This window comes from Gymnodraco acuticeps, unplaced genomic scaffold (genome assembly GCF_902827175.1).
Source record: "Gymnodraco acuticeps unplaced genomic scaffold, fGymAcu1.1, whole genome shotgun sequence".
Taxonomy (NCBI): domain Eukaryota; kingdom Metazoa; phylum Chordata; class Actinopteri; order Perciformes; family Bathydraconidae; genus Gymnodraco; species Gymnodraco acuticeps.
In genome coordinates this window covers 37,105-54,037 of record NW_022991189.1, presented here as the reverse complement: position 1 = coordinate 54,037, position 16,933 = coordinate 37,105, and the positions used below count along the sequence as shown (strand labels likewise).

Here is a 16,933-nt window from a genome sequence, read left to right as displayed (position 1 = left end):
CTTTTGTGGTTTCATCTGTAAATATGTATTGTATTTCATAAATGGAACTCATATATTGTTTCTAAAATCTAACTTGAAAATTAATTATAGACAATAAACAAATGTAGATCTCAAAAATCAAGTGAACAAGAACAATACATTTGTGTAATATTGAAATACTCAAGTTATTGTGTGTTATTTGTTTTTCTACTTGAACAAAAGATTTAGGTAAATATTGAGAAAATATATTGAGTGAAAAACAGTTGAAACTTGTTTTTTTATTTGTTGAGGACTTTTTTAAGCTATACAAACATTCTCCAGAGAGTTGGACACAAATAAAATCAAAATAACTCAAAGGATTGAGACACAATGTATTTGTCTAATATGAATAAAGCATTGACCCTTAATGTACCAAGGAAAACTCACCAGATACATTTAAAACTATAACCCTAAAAGAAACCTGTACTTTAATTATTAAAAAATAAAATAAGGGGTGCATTTCTTCTCACAGTTATCTTTACCTGTATTAAACACTTCGTATATATACAATGATAAGGAAATAAAATGTTATGAATTTAACACCCAGAAATGTCAGGTCTGTGCAAATATTTCTTAATCACAAGTACATTATCTTTGATAGAAAAAGCAGAAAACAATATTGCTTTGTTTAGAAACATCAAATATGTGTACACTGCACCCACCCAATCATATACAAAGAGTATATTACATTTAGTGAGGGTGAATTTTTCTGTAGAAAATCAAATGGTTGTTCTACTCAGTGTGATTGACAGGAGAGATGATCAGAGGGGCAGAGTTTTTACCACCATGATTAAGACTGGGACCAAAGCATGGGTAGAGTTTCTCTTTGAAGCAGCAGCCAGTGAAGGAGTAGATCAGAGCTGCAGCATCAACATCATAAAAGGAGACCAGACCCTCCTCATAATCCACAAACACCCCCACCTTCTGAGGCTGAGACTTCAGAGAGAGACGGACTGAAGGACCAGCACAAGCTGAGTACTCATTTTCATTCCTCAACACTATCATAGAGTAACCTTTCTGAGGAGACAGTGTGATATTTCCCTTCCTGTTGATCGACTCTCTGGCCACTCCTAGATCCCACTCAGTGTTTCCTTTAACCTGAACCTCGTAATAAAATCTTCCTGAAGAGAAACTCTGCTTTGCTAAGACACAAGCAGAAGAATCAAATCTCTCTGGATTGTTTGGGAGATTCTTCCTCACATCACCTGGTTTCACTTGTTTTCCATCATCAGACAGAATGAGTTTGGGTTGTGCTGTATCAGGATCAAGAGTCACATCCACCTCATACTGCTGGACCCTCTTCAGCTCCACCTCAGAGAGCAGCTTCTTCATCTGTTTCCTGAGCGTCTCCTCCAGCTGAGTCACAGCTCTCCTCACAGTCCCCTCATATGAAGGTGGACGGACCCTGACTTCTGTCCAGTTCTTGGTGGGTGGAGCAGCGTTCAGGGACCTGAAGCTTTGGAGGAGGTGGAGCTGGTCTTTAGAGCGTGAGAGCTGCTCCACCTCAGAGCTTCTCTTCTTCAGCTCAGAGATTTCCTGTTCCAGCTCTTTGATGAAGCCTTCAGCCTGTTCCTCTGTCTCTCTCTGCTTCTCTTTGATGGTGTCGATGAGCTCGGCCTGGCTTCTCTCAACAGACTCCTTCAGAGCGGTGAAGACCTGAACACCATCTGCTATCTCTCTGTCTGCTCCTTCCTTACTGAGCTCCACTGAGCGATTCATCTCCTGAATCTTCAGTCGTCTCTTCTGGATCATCTGCTGAATTTCAGCCTCTGTCTTCCCCAGCTCAGCCTTCTTTCCTTCATATCCTTCTTTCAGAGGAACAACATCATGTGTCTTGTGGTCTAAAACAGTGCAGAGCATGCAGACACACACCTGGTCGGCCTTACAGAACAGCTCCAGCAGTTTATCGTGCTTCACACACATCCTGCTTTCCAGGTTCTCCTCAGGGTCGATCAGCTGATGTTTCTTCAGGCCTGCTCTTGTCAGGTGAGGCTCCAGGTGAGTCTCACAGTAGGACTCCAGACACACTAGGCAGGACTTCAGGGCCTTCAGTCTGGTTCCAGTGCAGACGTCACAGGGAACTTCTCCTGGTTTGACAACGTGTTGCTCTGAACTGCTGCTGCTGGCTTTCTGTTGAGCTGACTGTCTGAACTGAGCAGCCATCTCAGAGATGAAAGTGTTGACCTGTAGCTCAGGTATTGGGAAGAAGAGCTTATTACAGTTGGGACACTGACTCTGGATATTTATATCCCAGTGTTCAGAGATGCAGGCTTTACAGAAGTTGTGTCCACATGGTGTGCTGACTGGATCAGTGAACACATCCAGACAGATGGAGCACAGAAACTGATCTTCAGTCAGCAGACAGCTGGCAGCAGACATGTCTCTGTGGGGACAAAATGTTGGAAAAAACATTAAATATAGTTATAGTTTAATTAGTTGTTTAAAAAGAATCAAACTATGAATCGTCCTGAATTCCGTACAAATAGTAACTGAGTGAAGAAGAACCCGATGTGCAGTTCAGTGTGAATTCACCAAGCCAATGTATGCATGTATTCAAGTACTATACTTGAGTGCTTTTATATTTTGTATTTATACCTCTCCACCAAAACTACAGCTGGTGCTAATTCACTTTTCAATCCAATACTTCATTATTGATAGTTAGTTTGTTACTTTACAGATATTACACAAATAAAATAATCAACTAAATTATGATTTAATAAACCTCAGGGTAATTTACCAAGCAGTGCAATACAATGTTCTACACATTGATCCATCACTAATTATAATCCAAATATATAATATATTTAAATGTTTTAAAAGGATATTCTTTTCTTTGTTTGACTGTTGCTTATAAATTTCCACATTCTGGTATTTTACTTCAATAAATGATCAGAGTACTTTCTACCCTGCTAGTAAATACTGATGAGGTATTGATGTAAATGTATCCTCATAGTTATCACTAATTCCATCCTCTATACATCATTGTACTTTAAATTTGTAACTAACTTTAATCAAATTCAGTTTATCATTGCTCAGTTTGGTGTGCGTCTCTTTTGTTGGAGCCAACGAGTAATGTAGGACATTTGTTGCCGTCAGTTATGGGGAGAGTAGGGGCTCAGAATACTGAAATCTGTATTTGTTCATCGTTTTTTCCTTCTAATTTTGTATTATTTTCTAAACCACACACTGTTATTTACTCAACAATAACACATAATTATCCTTCAGGGTTTCCCACACATAGACTATACTTGGGCGGGCCGCCCAGGTATATTAACGGCCGCCCAAGTATATTTCGCGACCCATTTAGGTGTTTTTTTTGTTTTGTTTTTTTTTATAATTTTTTTTTTAATATATATTTTTTTTATTCGTCCACGCCATCTGCGATCGATTAACTTGTAGACAATGATCCCTCGCTCCCTTGCTCTGATCTCGCCTCCTTCTGGCCTGTTAAGTGGCCTGCCTCACACAGGGTGACTGGCTGTCCACATGATGCCGACATGGCCACTGTCATACAGATCATAAATCAAAGCCCTTGATTGGTCTCTGTGTGTCATTCAAGCTCGGGATAACCTCAGCTCAGGTGAGGTAAAGGACTCTCTGAGTGTTTAGATAGTTAACTTAGTCTAAGTTCTCAGTGGGTCTCAAATGGTTTGGTCACCATTTATGTAAACACATATTTCCATTTGAGAGGGTAGTGATTGGTCTAATGGATAGTGAGGTGGGCTGAAGATCGGAAGGCTGTGAGTTCAAATCCCGCCAGGAACACCACCACTAGTGTGCCCTTGAGTAAGGCACTTAGCCCTTAGTTACTCCAGGGAGAATGTCCCTGTAATCGGTCATTATAAGTCGCTTTGGATAAAAGCGTCAGCTAAATGAAATGTAATGTGATTAGTAAAATATGCATGAATAAATAAATAAAAAGTTAACTAGGTGAAAAAAGGTAAGATACACTTTTAAAACTTGTTGAGAGAAGACTAGTCTTTGCTGCTGCCTCAAAGAGGAGCAGGGGGGAGAGGATGGAGAGGGGGGAGAGGAGGGAGACCGGAGAGGCTGATTCAGGAGCACAGACACAAATTAACCAAAAATAAATGGCCTTGATTTTATGATTATTGAAATGTATACAGTTCTGTTTAATATAGGTGTTTCCATAGATCTAGTCTCTTTATTTTCCCCTCAAAATGCACCTGATTGATGCATTTAACTCCAAAATAAAAAATTAAATCTTACCGGGGGGGCATGCCCCTGGACCCCCCTAGAGGATTTGAGGTCCACCCCCACTAAAAATCACATGGATAGGTTCCTAAATACATTAATAAATACATACATTTTTTTAAATAGTAACCCATTCCATATGTTCATGTGTGGGTAGTAGATTTACACTATAGGGCTATCATTATGGGCCCTGCCTGTACCTGTTCGCTCTGCCATCGCGTGAAGAGTCTGCTAACAAGCGACCAACAGAAAGGTTAATGTTAATGTTGTTGCACGTCACCCTCAACCGCTCTGCTTCCACTCCCTGCACTGCAGCCGTGCCTGCAGTCCCGCCCCTCTCAAGCACACTCAAGTGCCTCCCCTCTCTCGTGCACGCGCTAGCTACCAGAGCATGTGAGACAACGAGAAGCATGGCTGCAAGTGGGAGTGCAACTGCCGCTGCGCCTCGGCTTGTTGACAAAAAAGACGCCAGAAGCGAAATTTGGAAGTATTTTAGCTATATCTCTGACAGTGAGGGCAAGCCTACGGACACCACGAGGCCTGTCTGTAAGACATGTATTATTTGTATTTAATACAAATTATTGTCATTTATTTTATTTATTGTTCTCATTGTTTAAACGTTTTTGTTCTGGTTCTGGTGTGAAATAAAGCACAATAAATTACATTTAATACTGTTTCCCTTTTTTTAAGAAAAGTATCGAAAAAGAATCGGAATCGCAATTCTTGACTTGGTATCGAAACCAAAATGTTGGTATCGTGACAACACTAGCTACTCCTGACAGTTAAACCTGATATTTAGTAGGTCTGTTAAGTATTGAATGCTGATAATTCTGACGTAATTTGGCCGGTCAAAGTTGTTTGGGCTCGGATAAAATCGCTCCGTTACTTTCGTCCCGTGTTACTTTCGTCCCGTGTTACTTTCGTCCCGTGTTACTTTCGTCCCGTGTTACTTTCGTCCCGTGTTACTTTCGTCCCGTGTTACTTTCGTCCCGTGTTACTTTCGTCCCGTGTTACTTTCGTCCCGTGTTACTTTCGTCCCGTGTTACTTTCGTCCCGTGTTACTTTCGTCCCGTGTTACTTTCGTTCCGTGTTACTTTCGTCCCGTGTTACTTTCGTCCCGGCTCTCCCTACTTGTGTATGTGTGGTGTCAGGTGTCAGTATGAGAGGATGACAGCGCGTCTAATTTTGATGTGGCCCAAGAGCCAATCACAATAATACCTGCGATGCAGTGAACCAATTTGAGGGGGGGGAAACCTATCGTTGATTAAACACTATCCAGTGTTTCCCCTACCATTGTCTTGGAGGGGCGCTGCGCCCCACCAACGGAGCCCCGCGCCCCCCCCCTGAAATTCAAGGTGTTTAAAAAATATATATAATTTTTTTTTTAAAATATATATATAGCACCAAATTCCAAATAATCTATAACTACTGTCACTTTTCACATTGAACATGTGCTCTTTTATTAAATAAACTAAACGCTTTCATTTTAAGTTGTGAGTTTAGTGTTTTTGACCCTAAGAAACACTGATGCATTAATCAATAACAATAATCCACAGCTCCTCTCTCTGCTCCAGAGGATTTAAAAAATATATATCCCAATGCCACAAAGATCACATCAGTGACGTGGTTGAAATCTTGTCTCCAGAAAACAAAAAACTGAAACAAGCGGTATCAGTGACTGTGTGTTTGATGTGGCTCTTTGCAGAAACATAGAAAAAATGTGGCTCTTAACCTCTGACTGGTTGGCCAGCCCTGGTGTAGATTAACCAATATACTGATTGGATCAAATATAAAAGTCAGCCAAATTAGTATTGATACGGCAAGGAGACTTATATTGTGAAGAGAAATTGAAGATTTTGTTTAGTTGATATATTTATGATCCACGTCACATATTCAGTTTCGGCGGCAGTTCTTCCTGTTTGTCTAGAAGTCTTCTCAGCAGGGCTCTATAAATAAATAACTACAGCAGATATGTAATATTTAATTCCGCCGAACCGTGTATTACAATGCCGTTATGTGATGACCTTCAAAGAGAAAAGCAAGCACGCTCGGAATAAAGTATTATTTTAAAAACATGTTTTCGGATTTCAAATCAACAGGCAGTCCGGTTAACTAAAATGTCCGTGCGGAACAATACCCCAACCCATAGATCCGTGGGTGAATAATGTCAATCACCACATTACAGACATGCCTTCACATTTACATTTTAATTTACATTAAAGTATTTATTTGTTATTGACCGAGTAAGCGCTTTTATTTTTGAAGGCAGTTTTTACAGGCCTCTTCCATAATGCATAGGATATTCGCGCAACGCAATACAACATGCGGGCTGGCTTGACGGTGTTTTCCGAAGTGGAGGCTGGCTTGACCGCAGTTTTTTACTCAAGTATAAATGTAAACGTTTTTATCTTAAAAGACATGTATATGGCCTAATATTCAGTATATGTAAAAACAGACGTACCAGCCTCAGATTCTGATTAAACTAAACCGTGTTCAAATATTTAGTTAGTGATTGTGTCTGTAGTTTACTCACCAGTTTTTAGCAGAGATTCTGCTGTGTTGTCGAGAAAAGCTGCTGGATTCAGTCGAGTGTTTCTTTAGAGAGAAATAGAGAGACGTGCAGCTGTTGTGTCGCTCAGACAAGCTTTCACTTTCCTTTCTGGGAAGTTGAAGCTCTTCTCTTTCAGTGTATCTCCACCTCTCAGTGACCCGTCACCAAGAGGGAGTGGAGGAGGAACTACAGGAGCAACAAGGCCTTTATTTCTCCAACGGTTGAGATGTTGCTCATTGGCGGATGATGACAAAATAGCCCAATTTTTTAGAGAGTGAAACGTCACAGATTGCCCAGCATGCCTGAGAAGTACCCGTATGTGCGCTCATAGAGCATGCGCAACTTTAACCACGCCCCCCCCAAAGGCTCGTTCACATCAATTTGCCTACACGTAACATCACCGCGCATTCTGGATAGTTATGATGGATTAAAGCTAGCGGCTAGCTAGTGTAACGTCCGAGCCATTATATATATATATATTAATGCTGTCAAAATGATCGCGTTAACGGCGGTAATTAATTTTTTTAATTAATTGCGTTAAAATATTTAACGCATTTAACGCATGTGCAGGATGGCCCGCCCCATACATCCCACCAGATTGATTTCAGCAGCCACTTGTCTGGAAATACCGAAGACCAGAAACGGTTTTGAAAACTTTTGTCACGTAGGCTAGATCGTCTTCTCAATAGAACATCTTTGATAATGTCTTCTGGCCAATCAGAATCAAGATAACGGCGTGGTGTTGTTGCAGGAAGTCCCGACGGAGAATACTTTTGCTGTAGTACAGGGGTGCACATAACTGGTACGCAGGTTATGTGCGTAATCTGAAATGCGTACCGTCACTTGTGTCACAAAGCGCATTTGCGTACCGACGTAGCTACTTGTGAAGCTTTTCCAGAAGGCGGTTAGATCACCGGACGACAGAGTCGGTCTCCGTGTGCACAGACAGGGCTGCTGTTAACGTCGGTCTGTACAACGGAATTGTGCCAAAACTACGCCAACCGGCTGCGGAGGGAGACTCCCCCCCCTTCACTGGAGAACTGCGCTAAAACAGCTGATCACAACGTTCACACTCTGTGGTCACGAAGTACTCCACTAGCGCCACCCAGTCGACTTTCCTGAAGTACTCCCACGTTGATAGAAATCAACACGTAATGAATTACCCACGGTTTGATGATTGATAGGTGTGTGGGCTGTCTTTCATTTTGACACACAGAAATATGTTATAATAAACATAGATACTGTATGTTAAATGGATTTATCCGCCTTCTTTCATTTATCTCTCCATTCCCACAACAATACATAAATAAATGGTATATTTTGGACATAGTTTGAATGGTGATTAATCATGATTAATTAATTTTTAAGCTGTGATTAATCTGATTAACAATTGTAATCGTTTGACAGCCCTAATATATATATATATATATTATATACATATACAAGTATAATTAATACAACTGTTAATTTGATTAGAGCTTTGACACATCTTTATTTATATATGTATAAGTATGAAGACTTCGAGCGATATCATATGGTATAGCTAATTAATCTGGGTCAAAACGTGTTTGCTATAGTGATAGCAAACAGCAACATTCAACTCCTTTAATGGTATATTGCAAGTGCAAAAAGAAGCTACAGGGACGTTAATCTACGTGGGTAATATTAACTTTATTTAATACAAGATTTACATAATACAGCCCATGCAGTATAACATTTTACAAATGATAAATTACAGGAAACATGTGCAATATATCCATTATTACAGCTCCGTGGGATGGCAGTAAGGCGATATGGGTCCGTTCTTATTGTGCATCCATGGGTAAAGGTAAAACTGAAGTGTAGTACTGAACACGTAACATGAACGTGCCGGGCAGCGCGGTCCCGTGGGTTAGATGCACGTTCATAATGCCGAGGGAAATTGTTAACGATGCCATGATCTTAGGGCAGGAATACCGTGAACATAGTTTAACGTGACAGAGGAATAAATACACACATACACCATCGGCTTTGCTTCAACCGGAAGTGACACGTTTTATTGCGCATGTCCCTTTTATCACGGGAATACAGGAAGTGATTAGTATAAGAGTATTAAATAAACAAATTCATATATTACATTTCATAATTCAACACCCCCACTTACTCTTATACTGCACAATGTCTCAACATGAATTCAAATGTTATACATCTTACATCTTATATCTTATACACTTGCACAATAACAGTGTTTTACATTTCTGGTGTTATTTACATTCCAAACAAATGTCTCACTTTTGACCTTTGTTGCAGGCTTAGTGAAAATATCAGCAACCATATCAGCTGCAGGGCAATAGTCAATGGTTATCATGTTATCACTCAGTACAGTTCGAACAAAAGGATACTTGATATCCACATGTCTACATCGTTGACGACATACTGGCTTCTTGGATAGAGCAATTGCACCCTGGTTATCTTCAAAGATGTTCACAGGAGTATATCGACCCTCACTGTCCATGCTCTCTATTAGCAGCACAAGATACACACTCTCTTGTGCTGTGGCAGCCAGTGCCATGTACTCTGCCTCACATGTCGACAAAGCTACTGTTTGCTGTTTCTTTGATCTCCACGAAATAACAGGCCCATTGCTAGTTAGACTAAAACAGTACCCTGTTATACTCCGTCTGTCATTTTGGTCTGTTGCCCAATCCGCATCACAGTATGCAACAAGTTTCAGTTTTTCATCTTGTTGTTTAAAACATAGCTCCTGATTAATTGTGCCCTTTAAGTACCTCAATACATGTTTAGCAGTTAACCAGTGTTGTTCTTTTGGCTCTGAAAAATACTGTGACAGTTTACTGACTATCCAACTTAGATCAGGCCGTGTAGATGTCATTAAATATATGAAGCTGCCTACCACTTCACGATATTGTGTTGCATCAACAGCTTCACCATCATCATCATCAAAGTGTTGTTTCTGTTCACACGGGGTGGACGTTGGCTTACAGTCATTCATACCAAACTTTTCCAGTATTTTTGTAATGAATTTCTTTTGACCCATCTTTATTTCTCCTTTTTCCTGAGTGAAGTCAATGCCTAGGAAATGTTTAAGTTTCCCAAGATCCTTCATTTTGAATATTGTGCTCAACATTTCTTTCACAGTATTAATTGTGTGAATATCATTAGCTGCGATAACTAAGTCATCCACCCAAATAATCAGAATGATCCTCTCATTTTCTATTCCTTTACTGTAGACACAGTGATCAGCTGGGGTTTGTGCAAAACCGTTCTCACAGAGATGATCATGCAACATTTTATTTCAGTTTCTTCCAGATAGTTTGAACCCATACAGACTAGCTTTTCATCTGTGTCTGACTTGACCTCAAAACCTTCAGGTTGCTGTACATACAGCTCACAATCAATTGGAGCATGTAAATACGCAGTTTTAACATCCATCTGATGTAGGTGTAAGTCATGTTGAGCTGCCAGTTGCATCAAGCTTCTTACTGATGTCATGTTCGCAGTCGGGGAAAATGTCTCCTTATAGTCTATTCCTGCCACTTGACTATATCCCTTTGCAACATATCTGGCTTTATATATCTCAGTCTTGTCTGTGTTTTCTTTGATTGTATAGACCCATCTACCCCCCACTGCATTTTTGCCCTCTGGTAGTGTGGTCAATGTGAATGTGTCATTTTCCTTAAGAGAATTAATTTCCTCCTGCAAAGCATCAGTCCAGAGTTTTGACTCTGCTGAATTCATGGCCTCTTTAAAGGTGTTTGGTACATTACACATTACTCTGTAGCAGTAGTCAATATTTACATACTTCTGGTCGTCACACTGTACTCTACATTCGTAGTCCTCTAAATACTGAGGTCTCTTCCTTTCTCTTTGGGGATAGCATCTATTTTGACCTTCTGCTCCCTTTCCTGTCTGAGTGTTTGTGTCATCTGTCTCAGTTGGAGCCTCCTGTGTCTCTTTTGGACACGAGTCAGTCCCCTGGGGTTCTGGCTTGGTGGATACAAACCTTTTCTCATAAAAATCGTCATCACTTGCCTCAAAATCAGTCTGTGTGTCGCTCGACTACACTTTTTGTGACAAACTTCACTTGCCTGTGTTTTTGAACACTACCTGTGTCTGGGTTGTAGACGAGGTATGTGTTAGGAACCTTGACTCAATAGCTTGGAGGACTCAAATGCACAACCCAGAGACAAAAAAAGGTTTGAAGAAAAATAATCTTTACTTGCAAAAAACAAAATCACTCTTTTAGAGGAAATAACAAACTGACAAAAGTAAAGCGCTCTCATGGAAGGAAAAAGGCAAAACGCTGAATCTTTTTAAGCAATGGCTTGGATCTGGCTTCTTGGGACAATGAACAAGAAGAACCGACAACTAACAAGGGGAGACAGGACAATATATACATGAGGTAAGTGGGCACAGGTGGAAACAATCAGGGGCGAGGCAGACGCTAACGATGGCGGGAAAAGGAACCAGAGCAGGAAGTAAAGGGACCAGGAATGAGGCGAGTACAAAATAAAACAGGAAATGGAACATAAATTAAACTAACATGAACATGACGAACACAAACATGACAACATGTAACATAATTGACGGGACACTACAGTATGCTGGGCTGTTTTTATCATACCCTACAAAAATACCCTTCTCACACCTCGAGTCTAACTTTTTATTTTCCTGCTCGTATGCATAGCATACAGATCCAAATACATTCATTTTCGAGAGGCTTACGTCCTGTCAGCATATAATAAGGCGTCTGTCCTACACGTCTGTTGTAGCATCTGTTACGTATTACAGCTGCAGTCATGACGGCATATGTCCATAGCTTCTTTGGTAAATTGCTCTCAAGAAGCATGCATATTGCCATTTAAAAAAGTGTTCTCCAGTTTCTCTCAGCTGTCCCATTTTGATGGGGTGAGTAAGGTGCTGAAGTTTCATGTCGTATTGCATGTTGTATAAGGAGCGGTTGAAAGTTTGTCCCGGTGAATTCTGTACCGCTATCGGACCTTATACATTTGATTTTACCGTAAGGTGCGACATCAGCAATGAATTTCTCTGTGGCTTTGAAAGTATCACTTTTAGCTTTTAGGAAATACACAAATACTGCCCCTGAAAAGTTATCTGTAAAAGCCAATGTGTATCTGAATCCCTCCTTAGCCTCTGGCTCAATGGGACCTGCTAAATCAGTGTGCACAAGATTGAGCACTGCGTTAGCTCTTGCATCTGGTTGTCTGTTCCTACTCTGAGCAAATGTACCTCGAGTACACACTTCACAGTTAAGGTTAGATTTATCAATCCCACCCTTCATTTTCATCCCCTCAGTGACTTTTTCCAGTTGTGACACATCATCATAGTTACAGTGACCAAGTATTTCGTGCCATGTTTGAATGTCATAACATCCATAACATGCATCGTCCTCAGCTTCACAGTCCACAGTGTTTAAAAAGTATTCCTTGATGTCAAATATTTTACCTCTCTGGTGAATCAGCTGGTTACAACCCTGACGAAAGTTCACCGATGCTCCGTTGGCTGTCGCTGCTTTAACAGAGAACATGTGTTGTGGATAGGACGGTATGTAGAGCGCGTCCTTCAGCGTCGCTGTCACTCGTCGTCCCTCCGTGTCTTGCAGGCAGACCTCCGCCTCCCCTTTCTTCAAAGCGACACCACTTGTTCTTGTCCCGTCAGCCAATTCAACAAAGTGGTCTTTCGGTTGAAAAGTCTCATGAACCTTTTAAACTTGTCGATGTTCGTTATTATGTGTGACGTTGCTTCGGTGTCGACCATCAGCCCTTTATGTGTAACTCCGGTTACTGGACTGTCACGTACTTTAAAAACAAATGAGTGGTCCTCAACGTCAGTTGCTTGTTTAGCATTGTCTCTCTTTTTGCGTCTGCAGTTTGCATCTATATGTGTGGAATTTTTGCAAAAACTGCACCACTGTCTCTGGTCTTTGCTGTTGCTGCTACGCGCACTTCGACACTCACGAGCCCGGTGCCCTTTCTGACCGCAGTTGTAGCAGGTGATATCGGGGCCATCTCTCCACTTCACCCAGCCACTCGCTTTCATAATATTATCAGATTCCTCACTCAAGTTGGCATTGTATTTTTCCGTTCTTTCATAGCTCCTCAACTTTGTTTTGAACTCACCAAAAGTTAGCTTCTCATCCCCTTGTGTAATGTGGATGGCAAACAGCCTAAAACAGATTGGCAGTCCCTTTAAAATCATGGCTATCAGCAGCCCGTCGCTAAGAGTTTCTTCGGCATTTTTCAGTGCTGTAATTGCCGTTTCGGCACGAATAATATAGTCAGTGACGCTCTCATTAGCGGCTTTCTGCAGCGACGTTAGTTCAGTGTAGAGGCTGCTCACCCGTGGTTTCCCTTTCCCAGCGTAGTGGTCCCTCAATATTTGTAACGCTTTTCTTCCGTTGTCCGCTGCTTCTCTCATGATCAGTGAAAGGCTTTTATCGTCCAGTACCTGGATCAATTCTTCGTTTTTCTGATCATCAGCCTCATCATCCTCACCTGGCTCCTCTAGGATGACAGCCTTCAATCCTAGCAGTCGCAGGTAACCCAAAAACGTTGTCTCCCATAACTCGTAGTTCTTCTTATCTCCGTCGAAACACAAACGGTTCCACCGGCTTCCATGCTCCCTCCTGGGACCATAACCTGTTAACGATGCCATGATGATCTTAGGGCAGGAATACCGTGAACATAGTTTAACGTGACAGAGGAATAAATACACACATACACCATCGGCTTTGCTTCAACCGGAAGTGACATGTTTTATTGCGCATGTCCCTTTTATCACGGGAATACAGGAAGTGATTAGTATAAGAGTATTAAATAAACAAATTCATATATTACATTTCATAATGCAACAGAAATAACTCTCAGAATAAAGTTATTAGCACATTTTTACAACTTGAGGAACGAATGTTTTGAATAAGGGCAAAACAAGTGTTCATACTGGGTAGTTTATTTAGTTTAAAAAAAATTATCCAACGATTTACAGACCACTCTTTCCCCATGTAAGTCAATGGGAAAAAGTGTTTCCGGGCCTGGCAAACAAACGGAAGTGTAGTACCACCGTTTGGCCACCACGAATATTTTCATCTGAGTCCGGCGCACTTCCTGGGGGGTTGGGTGAGACCCCACCAACACTTCAACTCCCATAATCCTTTCTGCTGCAAACACTACAAATACCATCAATGTTAGAGGGTTTAAATGATTTAGTGGTTTTGTGTTTTGGAGCTGAAATACTACAGGTGACAGAAAAAGAGAAAAGCAAACATTATCAACTTGATTTTGATTTGTATTTAAGATATTTTAGGGGCAACAATCTCATATTCTACTTCCTTCACTTTAGCTTCCTTTCTCTTCCGTACAATTATGTTTTCTATTAAACTAAACTGCAATTCCTTTTTAAAGTAAACTGTTCTCCCGTGTTAGAGTTCCAGTTTTAAACACAAGGTAACTGTTGAAAACACTGCAACACTACTTGCTAATGTTTAGAAACAATATGGCTTTTAATAATCACATTATATAATAAGTTGTGGCTGTATGGAAAAGACAACAAAGCTTTTGGTTTCCACGGACTGATTAGAAACATTTGTGATATGTCAAAATCAAAAAAATATGTTTCCCTTATATCGTAATTGACTAATTGCAGTTTAGTTCATACAATTAAGGAGAACCAGATCTTTGTGACCATCTTTTAAATAATTTTACAAATGTTATAATTTTGCGATGAATCCCTCCTACTCAACCTTCCACATATCAAGGTTGTTATATATCGAAAATAATAATTTACCTTAAGGATATCACCAGGTCACTTAACAGTTGACTTATACTTTATAAAGGGAGGATATCATTTTTTTTCTCGTAAATTATGTATACATAAAAAACTATTGTTTTTCAGTTACACAGAAGGCATGTTGGACTTGGGTTTATTCTCAACTGTGTTCTCAGTGTGTTCAGGCGGCAGACACCTTATATTTATTTATTATAATTATTGATTCATATTATGTATTACTTTAAAATTACAGCAGGTAAAGGTAGTGCTGATTTATTTATTGTAAAGATATATTTTGGGCCAGAGAGTGACTTCATTAGAGATGCAGGGTTGAAAAGAGGAGAAAGAGGGGATAGCATTGCCTAAAATGTTTTTGTGCTCGGGATTCAAACCCTCTTACCTGGCAGCTCTTACCAACAGCAGCCGAATGGTCATTTTCTTTGTTAAATATACCACCATGTATCTTGTGAATTTCACAAAGATATCAATAAAAAGTTGTCTTAACCTAAATTATAAAACAGACAAGTCAAATCAAGCAATCTGATTGGTTCTTAGCCGTGATATACTGAGCGTATACCACGGGTAGAATTGTAAGTTACTTTTCACAACAAGTCAGTATCCCTCCGCGTCTGAGTAAAACAACTGCAAGCAGTTTGCTTTTCAAACTGGAACAAGAAAGCAGCGGAGAAGTAACGGGGCAGAAACCCTCCTTTTTACGCAGTGGTCCAGACATAGACATCAAACAGCAAAACATATTCAGTGTGCAGTTCCTTTGGCATTATGGCAGGGATATCTAGATACTTTCCAAGGTTTGACATCATGAATTGTGCTACTTTTAAAGCAAGCAACAATGTTTTCAAATCTGTAATCAAAGAGGTCCGCAAAAACACTATCGACCAATCAGATTGCTTGATTTGACTTGTCAGTTTTATATATTTCCATTTCTTCCGTTACGAAACAAACTTACAAAGCATAAGATGGAAACATGTAAGATTAACTTCGACCTCCGGGGGGGTCTTACTGTGGAGGAGTGGATTGAGCAGTGCCTATCTCCAGAAAATAAAAGCACCTAAACGACGACATGCAGAGCTACGTGAAGAGCAGGTAGACCAACTGGAGAAGTACCACCATTCAAAAGCTTTCTGATGCGGGTCTTGAAACAAAGCAGAGACATGATGAGCGTTAGTGGCCACAGGTGCGAAAGCTCTCTCCAGAGCTGCTGGAAGCCCAATCTCGGGGACCGGAGAAAGTGGAGCAATATTCTGACCACGCCAAGCAGCAGCCTAGAACAACCTCAACCTACAAGTGACCTCGTAAGCATGCTACTGATGCTGGACAGGTTTTCAGTGGCTGCACAATAAACGGCAACAAACACATGAATGTAAATAAATAGCCAAATAATGGATCAACGCTCTCTGTCTAATATGTTCGCTAGCTGTTGTTGCATAGCAACCACTTCGCACTATGTTTCGTGCAGAAGGCAACGGAGGGACTATTTTATTTTGAACATCATTATTTACTAATACAAATTATTTAAATTAGAGTGTGTACTTTTCTTTCATATTGCCACACTTGGTAACTGTTTTATAAAAGCAATAGCTCACTTCAGGCCGTGATATATGCTCATTATATCACAGCTAAAGGGGTTGTCGACCCTCCGCTTCGCGTCGGGCCGAACCACGCCTCTTAGCTGTGATATAATGAGCATATACCACGGCCTGAAGTGAGCTATTCCTTAAATATTACATGACAAACTGTTTGTTGATTACATGTTGTATTATCTGAAGTAAACTACAGGAACCTCAAACATTGTACTAACCCTAACCCTAACTTTCCACCTCTGCAAACAACAGATTGGTTGTGGAGGTGGTTCAGGTGTTACAGGACGTCCTTCATTTGTCACAGCAACTTTCATTATCTGTAATAATGACAAACTGTTAATGCTGTATTAAAGATAACTAACTGTGTCCAGCCCTCATTCTCTGCCGTCTTGTCCATCTATAGAAGACTCAGCAGCTGTCTCCATCACCGCCTGCGCTTATTAAGACCTTCTGTGATTCGGCGTTATCAGCAGAGATCGACCACAGCGTCCACTGGCCGGAGGAAGATGGATGCGACATCAAAAGTTTGGACCAGTGATTTATCTAGAAGAAGGACGAGGCAGAGCGTGTCTGAGGTGAGAAAACCCCAACTCTTTTGTGGTCTTTGACCGAGCACAACACAGTTTTGAATCTGGGGTTCAGAGATAAATCATGGCAAGACCTTTATTTGAGTCATTCCTGATGTCATAGTGATGTAACTATGTTCTGAAAGTAATCAAAGGAGTCCAATTGAGGTGTTTCAGATGAGGGGGAGTTTGTGGGAGAG

The 16,933-nt window shown here is 40.6% G+C and overlaps 1 protein-coding gene across 1 annotated transcript; it reads right to left on the bottom strand.

Annotated features, from left to right (window-relative positions):
• Positions 1-242: 242 nt before the first annotated feature.
• LOC117561218 (probable E3 ubiquitin-protein ligase TRIML1) lies at positions 243-7,018 on the bottom strand. Its single transcript, XM_034238511.1, has 2 exons — positions 6,764-7,018; positions 243-2,401 (listed from the first exon to the last, which is right to left on the bottom strand). Exon 2 carries the CDS (start codon positions 2,395-2,397, stop codon positions 751-753), a length of 1,647 nt encoding a protein of 548 aa, XP_034094402.1. The 5' UTR covers positions 2,398-2,401; positions 6,764-7,018; the 3' UTR covers positions 243-750.
• Positions 7,019-16,933: the final 9,915 nt, after the last annotated feature.